The 14,176-nt window shown below is 41.2% G+C and overlaps 1 protein-coding gene across 24 annotated transcripts in view; it reads left to right on the plus strand.

Moving 5' to 3' along the window:
- F13A1 (coagulation factor XIII A chain) overlaps positions 1–12,022 on the plus strand; it is a 206,647-nt gene extending 194,625 nt beyond the window's left edge. For all 24 annotated transcript variants that reach the window (XM_059853015.1, XM_059853036.1, XM_059853053.1 and 21 more), the window contains 3 exons: positions 3,088–3,248; positions 6,039–6,175; positions 10,039–12,022. In XM_059853015.1, the coding sequence (XP_059708998.1) occupies positions 3,088–3,248; positions 6,039–6,175; positions 10,039–10,183 (443 nt within the window). In that variant the 3' untranslated portion in view covers positions 10,184–12,022. The remainder of the gene's footprint in view (positions 1–3,087; positions 3,249–6,038; positions 6,176–10,038) is intronic.
- The last annotated feature ends 2,154 nt before the right edge of the window (positions 12,023–14,176 follow it).

Below are 14,176 nucleotides of genomic sequence, written 5' to 3' on the forward strand. Positions count from 1 at the left end.
AGTCATGACTTTGCCTTCCAGGCACTGCTACTGGGAAAATCAATTTTTCTGAGTGCAGGAGGAGTGGCAGGACTTTGGGAGCCCAAAGGATGGGCCTCCTGAGCTGGGTCTGCTGCTGGATCACAGCAATCCCAGCTGACCTCTGAGCTTTTTGTCTTCTCTACCTCATCCCAGCTCAAGAGACACTGTGAGCCCTCTTTCTTCCAGGAGGACTAGTTTTGTCTCAGTGAGAAGTCTCCATGGAACCACAGTTCCTATCAGGCCACAAAAAAAAAAAAAAAAAAAAAAAAAAAAAAAAAAAAATCCACTGCTTTCTTCTTCACTTTGAACATCATCTGAAACTGCACATTTTATTTGGAGCTCATTATTCTGCAAAAAGTAGAAGTGCCCTGATAAAGATCTACTTGTGAAGGTTAATAAAACTTCTATCTCCAGCCTGTTACAAAGCCCTGAGAGCTACTTGCTGATTCTTTCTAGCTCTGTGGACCATTTGCAGGGGGCCTGGAAATGGGCATTGGATTGTTCCAATATATGCCATCAAAACACAGTGTGAGGGCTTATAGTGACTTACATCAGTTGCTAAATATCTAATCTGAAAAATTGCAAAACTTTTGGAGACTTGAATAGGTGCAGCAAAAAAAAAAAAAAAATCAGTTTCAATAGTCTTGGTCTAAATTCTGTGCCACTTCTTTGATGAGGGAAAATTCAGTCATCTTGTAGGAGAAGTGTCTGCTACATTTTCTGGCTGTGATTTGTACATGGTTCCAGGACTTATTTATGTATGCTTCTGTATCAAAGGTCTGTGTAGGGTATTACTATCTGAAATACAGCTTCTGTAGTGCTTTGAGGATCACCTGGGTCCTCTCTGCAAGAAATGACATTAAGAGATTTTTAAACATCGCTGAGCATCACAATTTATTTTTTCTAATTTAACTAAAAGCTAAGAAAAAAGGCTTCTTGAAATAGTGCTGGAAACACTGAATTGAGTGATGGTGAGTGGATGCAGTCTGGAGAGAGTCATCTGAAAGAACAGAACATGGATGTTTATGTATGTGTACCAAGAGTATGTCCCCATCACTGCTTCTGGCCAATGAGACATTTTTAAAGTTATTCCCACTTTTCAAGGTGGGAATTTGCTTATATCTGAGCTACAGTCATCATCAACTTGTGGGGCACTCTGTTCTGCAACAGGACAAAAACCTCCTCCATTTCTGAGGGTGATACATGAAATTTGAGCATCAATTCTTTCACCTTTTCCTTGGAAAGAAGTACATGTGAGATCAGGAATAGTGTCTGAGCAGGTGGGCAGTGTGAAGGAAGATAGTGTGATTTTCTGCAAGTGCATGAGAACAATCTGCTAGAGATGTAATGGGAGGGTACCTTCCAAAGCACCCAAGCAGGATTTGTTCAGGTCAAGAAGTGTGTGTGTGTATAAATAAATAAATAAATAACAAAAAATTACAGTGCTAAACAGATGTATTAAAGGCATTCTTCCAGCCCCAAATACTGAAAGCATGAGGCAAGCTAAGTTTTCAAACAGGAAAGGAATGAATTATTTTCAGAATAGTGATTAAAGGAATTGTGTGGGTTGAAAACATCTTTGAGGATTTGAATAGCTTAAACCTTCCAGTGCCTTCAAAGGTGCTCTCGGATCTACTGAGTTATATTTAGTTTTCTCTATTTTTTTAAAAAACTATAAGGCAGCTCAGTGTTGTGTCTCCCTTGGCTTTCCCAGATGCAGTAAATGGTACTGACAAATTATCAGCACAACCAGTGCTAAGACAGTGGAAGTATATTCTTCCTTTTTTCCTGCAGTGATTAAATTTAAACAGAAAAGTTTGCCTTTTCTTCCATTCTAAAGTAAATTTCTCCTGGTTTGTAACTAATTTATTTACTTATTTACTTCTCACATGAGAAATACTTTGCCTGATTTATAATTTACACTTACGGGTATTATGGGAAATTCTTTTACACAAGATAAAGAGTGAGAGGGAGGGAGCAGGAGCACATCAAGTAATTTTAAGGCTGGCCTAGTAAATCCAGGTCAGGTGGCTGCCAAGGGAATAGCTTTGAAACCAAATCAAGGAACTGGTTTTGATGTGAGTGGATCAAAAGAGCGAAAAGGGGTGAATGTCATTTACCCAACGGAGTTCAGTTATCCCAGTGTTTACAGTGCATGTCACAAATACAATACAAATAAGAGTTAACAGTAATCATCATAGGTAACAGATGGGAGATCTTGATGCGTTTACTAGGGTTATAATGAATGTTTATAGAGAGAAGAGCTACAGGTCTATATATTTTGCCGGGTCAGTTAGTTAGCAGGTCTGATTCTCTGCATCACAGTCTCACACCATTGTTGGCCTGGGAATTGCAGTTCAATACAGTTAAAATTAATGATTCCCTGCTTCTCAACTGTCTAGCCTACAGGGACTTGTTCCTTCTGATAATTATTGTCAGAGAGCACGTGAAAGCTCTCTGGAGGGCATGCTGGTGACAGGAAGACCTTCTTGCTAAATTTTGCAGGCAAGTCCAGTGTAGAACAAAGGCAAATATCCAGCCACATCCTGGTGAGCAGGTGATCTCCGAGGTAGCCTGCATGGGCTCACAGCCCCCAGTTGCTGCTCTGGTGGCATCCCTGTGCCAGGAAGAGAAGCAAAAAAAGAACAGGAGTAAATTGAAAGAACAAACATTTACAGGAATGACACTCAAAAGCTAGTTTGGACATTTGAGCCCAATAGATATGTATTTCCAGCTTTCTTTCTCATTTATTTTGTGGCAGCACCTAGAAACCTTCAACGGTGGAATGGCCCATGCCGAGAGTACTGGGCAGGGGCTGGCACAAACCCAGCCTTTGCCCCTGGAAACTCACAGCCTAAATGGAAAGAGGGAAAACTTAGAGTGGAAATGGTGTAGTAAAGAAATTAAGTTAGTTTGAGGGGAAAAAAAAAAATCAAAGCCATTCTTTAGCTTGAAAGCCACCTTTTTTCCTAGGCACTCATGTAATTGGCACTGGCCATGATGAGAGGAGCACTTACTGATCAGATTGCTTCAGATGCCTTTTTTCTTTGCTGTGTCTCCCCTCAGCCAGCTCTTTCGACATTGTGATCAAATCGAGCGAGTACATGCGTGACCTGCTGGAGCAAGCCTCCTTTCATTTCTTTGTGACTGCGCGGATCAATGAGACAGGGAAGATTCTGGCCGTGCAGAAGGCGGTAGTGCTGGAAATTCCCACCCTGCGGATCAAGGTAGCTCAAGGTGGTGGTGGAAGGGATGTGTTCTCTACAAGGGTGTTGCATTGAGTGTGTGTCTTTAAGCACATTAGAGCATCTAACATGGACCTTATAGAGCAGTGGCTGGCTGGAGGGTGTGAGGGTGTACAGGTACATTATTATATAGTGTATTGTGCATCCCTGCCTTGAAGAGAGAGGCTGACAGCAGCACTGGTAGTGAAGAGCTGAAATAATCGCAGTGGAGGAAAGAGGGGGAAAGATCTGAGAGAGCTGAAGAAACTCAAAGGGTAGGAGAGATTACCCACTCAAGTCACTCAAGTTCTTTTACTTCTTCAAAAGTCTATTATGCTTAAAGCAACGCAGCACAGGGGCCTCTTGCTGAAGAATGAAGAACGCTGCTATTGAAGTGATTTTGCTGGGAGAGCTTCCACAGGTATTGTGGAAAGTTTCTCCAAACTTGAACGGGCAGCACTGATTCAGGACAATGTATTGGGCCCTCAGTGCTTTGCTGCCACTCTAAAATGTACTGCCAGTGGTGTTCCTGAAAGTGGAGCATTTCTGCAGACAGTGGTGTGGTACCTATGAAACTGGAGAAGAATAATGCCTGTGATACTACAAGGAGCCTATGTTGTATGGCAAAGACAAGGCATTTTAACTTAACTGGGATTAACTTAATAAGCCCCTTTAACTGGGATTAAACTTCTCAATTCATAACTAAGCATCCAAATAAATTGCATTGTTTCCAAAAGCACCAAGCCTTCATCTGCTTTGAATGGTGGAATTTGGATATGCTTTTTTCCTAATACTAGAAAAAAAAAATCCAAACACATGTTCAGGAAACTTTATATAAGTATAAATACAGCTCTGTAAAATTCCAGACCTTGAAAGAGATCCAACTTTTCCCCTCTATATATTTATTTGTACTAGTGCTCAGGTTTCCATATAATAATTTATGTAGCAACTGCAAAAAAAGCTCTTTTAGAAACGTGGATCAAGACTACATCAAAGTTTGCCAAAAAATCTACTCTCATTTATGGCCATTAGAAATACCATGATGTTCTGATCAGATAATTGTATTTTCGGTACTAAGCATTCCAGAGAGGAGGTAAACAAGACAAGCAAACTCTACTTCAAATACCTGTCTTCAATAACCAAATTTTAAAAGTAAAGAATTCTTTCAATTCAATACTTAAACAGAACATCTTCCACATCATCTCAGATTTTCAACTTCAAAATAGTTTATCCTCCCTGCTGTTCTGAAGAAAGGATTTTAGCATATAGAGTAGATTGTTGTCCAAACCCCATGTTCCTGAGTAAAACTAAGTTTTTCTCTTTTCTGTTTCTTTGTGACGTATGAAAATACACTGAAATTTTAAAAGCTGGATTTTTTAAGGGGTGTGTGTGGGTATGCACATGTGTGTGAGCAGATATTGATAGAAGAAATTTTGATTTATTGTTTTTTAATGAAATTTGAGATAGTTTATCTGTTTTGTTTTTTTGTGAAGTTTGTTCAGTGGATGTGATTGGCAGACCAAATTTCTTGATGTGAGAGTGAGAGAGAAGAATGAAAATGTATATCCCATTATGTCTCCAGATGAACCTTTGGTCTTTGTCTGTTTGTCTAAGGAGATTTTCAGACTCAGCAGTTGACGAAATTACACCATATTCTAACCTTGAGATCGGGTTACAAAAATAAGACCAGCAAATACATATCATGGTCTCAGCTGCAAGTCTGGACTTCAGGATGATTTTGATTAACACCCAGTGATCTGAAATGGTCAATAGAAATTAAGAGGTTGTAGGATCTCTCATTGAGCCAAGGGTTCTGAAAATGCCAGTGATGTCCTTTTTCATGTTCAGGTGGCCAAATGCCATTGAGAGCTTAGTTGTATCTCCTCCTTTGCTCCAGTTATTTTATTGGGTTTTGGCACGGAGTAATTCCTTACACCGGAGTCTATGCAGCTTTTTGCAAATATCATACTTCCTTAAAGCACCACTTTAAATTTATTGACAAGATACTTGATTTTCTTAGTTACCTTTCTCAAGGCTCTTTCAATCAGTTGATGGACAATGAAGTGGGCTGGAAGATTTGCCAGCCATAAGCTGAAACCCTTGCCCGAGAAAAATAAGTTCACATTTTCTGAGAGAAATGCTGAATTTCCAGAGGGATAAAGAACCCCAAATCTCCATGCATGTAGCTTTTGTTTAAAAACACATTTCTTAGGAGATCTACTATTTTCCAATGCAAAATATACTGCTCTTTTTCTTACACAGGGTTTGGAGGAAAACTGGCCTTCAGACCTCCACAGAGCACATGTGCAAGATTAAAAACCCTTCAGAGCATGAGAGGAAAATGCAAAAGCAAGGAGAAGATGGGCATGACAATTTTGAGGGTGTAACCACGTAGCCTGGTGTTTCTAATTTAGGGTAGTAAGACCTGCCCTTCTCCTCTGGAGCTTATGTCCTCAGCAGATCCCTTCAGTAGTGATGGGGAGCCTGAGGAGGGGGGCAGAGTCTGGGAGAGAGGCCCCATCAGCTGGACTCACCCTCAGTTGGGCCCTCAGCACCAGAACTGTGCATACAGATTCCTAGTTTTCTATGGAAATGAGGGCCAGCCTCTTGATCTGCCATGAGGTTTGAGGGAAAATTACAATGGGTGGGAAAATGTGCCATCCAACAATTTTCTTCTCACTAGGCTTTCTTTGCCTCCTGCAATTTTGCTGTGTGCTCTGTTCTTCTGCCTTGCCAGTACTGTGTACCTGTTATTATCAGTTTCTGGTGCATTGTCCTTTCCTTGTCTTGCAGACCAAAGGTGAACTGGTAGCTGGTAAAGAAACGTCTGTGATTGTGGAATTCACCAATCCTCTGAAACAAACCCTGGAGAACATCACGCTCCGCCTCGAGGGACCTGGCATGCTGAGAACAATAAAAAAGCAGTTCGGGTAGGGAAGAAAGCACAACCAGCTGGGAGTTTGTCCCCTGCTTGCTCACAGTAGGATGCTCACAAGAGACACTTAACTAATGCTGTGCTGAGTAATTTAATTCAAACACTCTCTCTGTACTTTAAAATCCAATACACAGGGGAGCTATAGGTCTCAATAGTCAGTAGAAGTTGGGCTATCCAGAGAGATTGTGAGAGCATTTCATCTGCTCAGCACCAGGGCTGGAGGAATTGGTAGCGTTTGTGAGTAGTTGCTAGTGCAGCCCAAGTTTACTTTTTCACTGTATTACATTACTTTTAGCACTTGACAATAGCACCTACAAGCTGCTATTGCAGGGAGAAAGATTTATCCTGCACTTGAAGTGTTTACTGCCGCTCACTCAGCATGTGCAAATCGAGTCCTGCGCTGTTTCTCGGAAAGGCTTTTCTCCGCTCATGTTAATCATGATTATACAAGACATTCAGGTACCTCAGATGATCTTTTCAAGCTCATGTCAAGACACAAAATGTGTGTTGTTTGCAGAGCCTGCTGGCATAGCTGTGGCGTGTGTGTGAGCGCACAGCTCCCCCCAGTAGCTCCACTGCACAGGGCTGCCCTGGCACACAGGCATGTTCCCAGCACAGGGCACTCCCAGATCTGAGGAAAAGGAAAGCCACCTTCATTATTCTCAGAGTCACACCTTACGCTGATACCATGATACCCCTATGCTCAGCAAGTTGTAAATCCTCTTTCCTTTTGAGTTTGGTGTTATGAGCTTAGCATTAACCAAGGGTATATAACAGAGAAACCTAGAAAATTTTGAGGCTATGGGCATCTATCTATCTGGGCTTAGTATCTATCATTACCTGAGCTGATGGTCCCCAGGTGTGTGTAAAAGGAATTTGAGAAATTGCCTGTGCTTCAGCAGCTACATAAATTGTCAGCATCCTCTGCAGCCAGCAGGGGAGGTCTGATCCTGACTGCACCTGGGACAGGGATAAAAAGATCAAAACCAGTCTCCAGAGTAGAGCTGATGGAAAAATAACCATGAAAGGGCAACATACTGTGTTTGCTTTGTGTACAAGGTATGTCACAGGTGCTGCTGAGCATGACTCAGCATGGTCCACAAGAGTTACACAAGTTGTGGCAATAGCCCTCATTGCTGCCCAGCTGTGCCAGCCTCCCCTGTTGTTCTGCATCGTTTTCAATCCAAAAGCTGCTGGGCACTGTCCTCACCTTCAAGGAGGACAGTGAGGCAGAAATTATCAGGTGCATCAAAGGCACAAGAGTTAGGGGAGAAAAATGACTCACAGAACACAAGTCATTTTCCTTAGAGTCACCATGTTTTCCCCTTTTCAGTAATGCCCTTGGCAACATTGAAAATGGAAATGGATCAGCTTAGTCATTTTAAGATTTAACTTCTCTGAGATGAATGTAGGATGCAGGTGATACACACGGAGGACAGAGCAAGGGGCAGTTGTAGTTTATTTCAATAATAATCACATTTGTCTCCATACATTCAAAGTGATAAATGGCTCCAGTGTGATGATGGCTCAGCATATTATGCAGAATCATTCATCACTGAGTTCTCTCCCAGGAAAATCAGATCAGGATGGCTTACTCCTTTTGCAAAGAGAATTGAACACGTTCTAGGCTTTCCCCACCCTTTCAACTCTTCCCTATTTACCATGGGCTGTTACATATGGGATGGAGTTTTTACATATGGGATGGAGCTATGTGGGGATAAGGTTTTTGGCATTTTTTTAGGTAGTTTTCTGTATCACTCGAGTGTTTCCAAAAAACTGATCATGTGTGGCCTAGCTGATACAACATTATTCTGGCAATGTAGTGGCTGCGGGGCTTCAGTCTTGACCATTCATAAAGTCTATATATAGATAAAGATATTGATATTTAGCTATTAGCCTTAGACAGATGAGGAGCATGAGTTATGGAAAAGCCTTTGGCAGCAGCAGTTCTTACTCAGGGCATAGTCTGTGCATGACAAATGAGAATTAACCAGGCAGTGATGGATAGTGCTAAAACGATTATAGCCAAGCATACTTTCACACCAGCAGGTAAGTAATTTTGAGTGTTTCTATATGTCAGAACTAAGCTAGTATTAGCATCTGTAGTGACAAGCAACTTGTTTTAGAAACAGGACAGTAGAGAGACAGGAAAAGGTAGGTTTGGTTTCCCAGCACAGCTGTTGTCTTCCTGCATGTGCACACACACACACACACATATATATGTAGTGAGATGATGGCACTATAACACAAAGATGGTAGTGCTACCCTCTCTCACTGGAGCACTGTGAAGCTGTGGCCCAAAAACATTCATCCTTAGAGAATCTGGACCCCCAGCTGCTCAAGAAGTCTGCACAGCAGACTTCTATAATTACTTCTTCACTTTTCATTCAGAGAATCCCTTGCAGATAATTCCCATAAATTCTAAAAGGTATTTTACTTTCTTCACCAATTGAAGTCATTGGTTTATCATGGTTCCATTTTAGTGGGCATCTGGTTGGTGCAAGCCAACCAGCTATAGGGAATAGAATCTCTCTCATTAATAACAAAGATAAAAAGAGGGAAAACACTTGCTGGAAGCAGTCTGCACATGCTCACATCAGAAATATGCTTCTCTGCTTTTTTTTTGTCTAAAAGTGGGTACATGCCCCAAGGTACCTCTATCTGTGTATGCAAAAAGGAGCTGGAATACATCATTTTACCAGGGGCAGACTTGCACTGAAACAAATACTCAGGTGGGAGGATTCCAGGCTAGCTCATTTAGAGCTAATTAAGGTTTCTTGTCTCGTGGCAGCTTGTGCTAAGCCTAGACAGACATTTCTGTCCTGACCCTGGCATATGATATGGCACCTGAGAACCAAATCCTATCAGATGAGAATTTGAAACAGTGACTGAAGTATAGGCTTGCTTTGCTCTCACTTTGTTCAGTTGTTTTCAGGACACTGTAGCCATATGAGATAAGAGCAGTGAACTTAGAACCCTCTTATTTAATGCTGAGGAAAAAATAATTCATTTTCATAAATAGCTCCCCACTATATTGCTTTTTCCATTGCTTCCTTTGGAGCAGTTGTATCCCAGCATCCACCAAACACAATCAATCAATCAATCAATAAATATCAGCCTTTAAAATCTGCACACAGAACCTTGTGAAAGCACTGAGAAAACACAGAAACCCAATACTTGAGACTGTCCATGCATCTTAATTGTAGAAAAAAAAACCTGAAAATCAAGAACAGTGCAGGGTGCTGTTATTTTATATATGAGTTATCAGGAGTCATACATAGTGTAAAAGAGTAACCAACAACAGCAGGACTCCCAAGAATATTTTGACTTGTTTGTATGGACATGAAGTAGTCATCTGAAGGGACCACTGAGGAGATCTGCTGATGGAAGGGTGGTTGAGGGTAGGAGTGACAGAGGGGTTGAACATCTCATAGGGTTTGCAGAGGAATGACCTGAACACTTGGACTTACCTAACCTTTTAAGGAATCACTACCAGGCTATCGGCTATAATAAGCAGAAAAAATGGAATTATAAAGTAGAAAAAATATATGTTAGATATAAAGAAGGTCATTCTGAAGGTGATTATGAGAGGAAGTGACAGGAGGCAAAAGAAAATGGATTCATTTTGGAAATTTAAAATTAGCCTGGAGGAAAGGCTAGAAAAGGCTTTAACAGGGTCAGTTCTGAGAGGAATAGAAGATGGAGAGGGTAATTTATATGACGTTTATGAGAACGAGTGAAACATAAAAGATTTGAGACATGTTATGCTATCTACCTTCAGTTTCTCCAGTTTTGTGTCAGGTTGAGAGCACTGACTGACTGACTGCAATATTGAAACTTTTCTTTTTTTTTATTCAGGAGAATCCCGATGAACTCTACACTGACCTGGGAGGTAAAATTTACCCCAATGCGAGCAGGTTTACGGAAGCTGATTGCAAGCCTGAATTCTGATACTTTGAGGCATGTGTATGGTGAGCTGAATGTCCAGATTCAGAAACCATGAACCAAGGTGCTGCCTTCTTCTCTCATTTAGCTATATTTAAAAATATAGCCTTAACTATATTGGGTGGCTGATGGAGAGGTATAAATCTGCTTATTGTTATTTTGGTCATCCCTCTGCTGAAAAAAATTGATAAAGCAAACTAATTGGTATGACTGAGGAGAGCATAAAAAAGCACCTGGATGCTGAATGATTTAAAATTAGCTATATGTAATTAAAGGCAATTCTAGGACATATTATTCCTGTAGCTCACTTGTATTTATGGTCTTTTGCATTAGTGCTGCAAGGGAATTTGCAAAGCTCCATTCGCCAGAGTAATCTGAACTTTAGTTTTAATTAAGGCCTGGTATTTCACTGAAAAGGGAAGGGAAAAAATAAAGAACCCAGTGTTATAAATTCTTAGACTGAATTACACAATGTTATGGTAGATCATTCAGGCTGCAATAGAAACAGGTATTTCTAGCTAAAAGGGTCTGTTTTATCCTGCAAATTAATAATGTTCTTGTTTGTGGAGAGCTCACTTTGCTGGAAGCATCTCTCAGGATGTTTTATCTCCAGAATATTCTCAGCCTCTTGTTTGTCTTGCAGCTTCCCTGTGCTTTTTCTCCTACTCTCTCATGTGTGCAGGCACTCACACAGACTCACTTCATACCCTCATCAGACCCCACATGCAGTTGGTGTGCTGTTCCTCTACTTTGCTGGGTGAAATCCAGAGGTTTTCTGCCTCTGCTCAGAGTTTATCACACAAAACCTGCACTTGCTGTTCGTATCTCTTGTGTAAGACATGTTCTCTCTTCACCCTTCTCTGCCTTTTTTTCTCTCCTGAACCCACCCTATAGACCCATCTCCCACATGAGTGTGTCAGGAGTGTTTGCTGTCCCAGAGCAGTCCAGGCTGACAAATGGGATGAAGGAAAGAGGAGTGGAGCAGGGAGCCTGAGGCTCTTTTCCTGCCAGTGCCACAACCTAGCCAGTGTCCTGCACTGAAGCTGGGGGTGACTTTAAACTAAAAATATGGGTATGAGTTCAGATTAAATAGTGCCTGAAAGTTCCCAAGAATCATGGCTAAAGCAGAACGGAGACCTGTTACATGAGTAACCCTAGGAATAAAGAGGGACAGAATCTCATCTGGGAAAGGAATAAAGATGTATCCTGGGAGTCGGAAGCTTACACAAACCCCAGCAACTCCTCCCCTCTGGCCACAGTGTGTATGTAAGAGCAGATCAGGTATTAACAGCACAGGGGAGCTGGCTGAGCTTCTAAAGTTAAAAGGAACATCTTTCTCATTAAACCCTGGGGTTTTACTGCATGGCCCTGTCGTTTGGTGGTGTCAGTGAAATGCAAGGAAGATGCCTTCCTTCCCTTCTGCTCCTCTTGTTGCTGCACATTGCCCATGGCACCTCCTGCAAGGCCTGTAACCAGCTGTTAAAGTCTTGGGAGAGGGGAAATGCAGCTGCTCTTGCAGCTGCTCTTTTTGCTAAGTTGTGGGGAACAAAGCAAAAATTAATATCACCTCATATATTCTGGGACTACCCCAGGATCCAGGAAAACCAGATTTTTGGGAGCTTTTACTTAAGAAATGGACACACCTTCATTTTATACAGCCTATGTGACCACATCAGAAACTTTGCCATGTCAAAGTCCTGTGGGGTAGAAGAGACTGAACAGTGTACTGTCAGTGCAAGGTGACAATCTCTGTTAGGTAATTAAGCAGTCTTACCAAGCTCTACATCTTCTAATAAAATTATCCATTTTGTGCTCTTGCATATAAACCTGCTTTCTATTCCAGGCATTTTATAAATACATTGTAATAAGAATTCAAAATAAAGCGTGTCTGATTGCACTTGTGTGTTGTGTTCTGTATTTTGGTCAATTACTTCTACATAGCAGCACTGTATACACCAGTTGCTGCACCTTCATTGTAAAAATTAAAAAAAAGCACTTCTGAGCCATTTGTCTTTTTTGGTGCTAAGGAGAAAACCTCATATTTATTTAAATGAAAAAATAATATTACTGGCTAATTTTAACTGCTTTCCTTTGTTTTTCCTTCTGTTTCAACAACTGGCTACCTAATGAATTGGAGAAGGTGATGGTTTTCAGAGGATATCACTAGTGCCAGGAAAAAGAATCCCTGGATCTCGTTTTAACTTGTCAGAGACCATGAAGGCATGAGTTTGCCCCTAATGAAACCTTACCTATGTCCCATTTTTAAGGAGTGCTTCTCTCAGCAAAATATTGCAAGTCATTTCACTAACACACACTAAGCTGTATGACCTTTGCCAGGAGACAGGAAGTATTTTATTTACAGTTTATAGAGAGGTATGCTGAAATGAAGTGATGGCTGGGAACAGAGACCAGGGATGTCAGCAGCCCTTGGCACCACCAGCCCGCTCACTCTGCACTGAGATGCTCACAAAAATCTAAGGAAAAAATGAGGATGGCTTCTAGGATTTCAGCCACTGGCCAGCCCATGCATGGGCTGTCAGACCAAACACAGGTAAAACCTGGAGAAGAAGGGAGTGCTGTGATTGCACTTTATGTACCTATAGAGTGTGATCAATAAATAATGAGGACAGATTGGTGACCTCAGATTGGGAGGAGCTCTGAACTTGAAAAGAGTTAGAGAGTTCAAATTCTTCAGCTTAGGGTCTTTTTGAGAGGGCTGAACTTGGGTCCTGAATGTCACCATCACAGCTCAGAGACGCAGTGGGGAGGAAACAGTGCAAAAACAAAGAGACAGAGCTGAGACTTCCATAGCTCTCACAGTCCAGCAGCTCAGAGATGTTACATGCAAACAAAAGTCACTCCTGAAGCAAACCTCATTTGTTACCAATTTGTTTCATCCAAGCCATGGGGCAGGTTGCTCCAATAGCCATCAATTTGTCACATTCCAAATCTTGCTATGATCAAAAGGAAACACATCTTACACACAGACCTGGGAAGAATTGTTAGTCTTGTTAAAGATAATCTAATAATCTAATCAGAGAATTATTAGTAGCTGGAATAACTAGGATGGTATTATATTCTTGTATCTTTATTGATACAAGAATGATACTATAATGATACTATATATTTGGACTATATTTATAGTCCAAATTATATTGGATAAGACTGGTACACGTAAACTTTATAGAATACTCCACTTTCTCTGCTTTTTTCTGTACCTCTACACTGCCCCTGTGATGTCTCCAATCTGGGTGGGGGCATGTGTAAGAACAAGTCACCAGTGTCCCAAGTCCTCCACCAAGCAGAGTCTGATATTAGTGGGGAGAGTTTATCTTCCTCTTCACTGGGCCAAGCACAACAGAAGATTTCTTCCTTGTCACCCTATGATACATCAGAGGTAATTTTTACAGACTTCTTGTACACTCCACACCTTGTTCTTTTTTTATTGATTCAGCTCCACAGCAGATCCTAATTTGCTACCTGATGCATTTTACTTGTGTTGGGTACTCAATGTTTGTTCTCATTTGTTACATCTAGAATTTTTCTTACCTACCTCCTAATGTTGCACCCTTTGACAACCACTTATTAACTACTGGTGAGCTCTTTGTAGCCTGAGGCCTCTCATATCATCCCACACCTGCACTGTCAAGGCCCCTGTTACCCTCCCATCCTGGTGAACCTTTATGCTGCATTTTTTTTTTTGATGTCATAAATAGTTCATTCTACAAGGAATAACTACCTGCACTTGCTGTTCTACTAGTTACAAAAAGGACATACAACAACAAGAATTTCACCATGCAATGGTTGGATAAAGCACAGCAAAAACTAAAATAAAGCCAGTAGTAGATACCAGGGCATTAGATAATTGTTTTTGCAGGTAAAATCTTGACAAGCCCCGGTGCCTGTGCTGCTAGGTTATCACTAAGCTATGACCTTTCTCAAGCAATGGCACATCTGATTTATGCGCCAAAAGGAGAGAACATGACTGAGCATTGACTTTTCTAGTGATTGGTACTACCAGTGACAATTGGTTTGAAGTGAAACTAATCAA

Source organism: Haemorhous mexicanus, chromosome 1 (assembly GCF_027477595.1).
Source record: "Haemorhous mexicanus isolate bHaeMex1 chromosome 1, bHaeMex1.pri, whole genome shotgun sequence".
Taxonomy (NCBI): Eukaryota; Metazoa; Chordata; class Aves; order Passeriformes; family Fringillidae; genus Haemorhous; species Haemorhous mexicanus.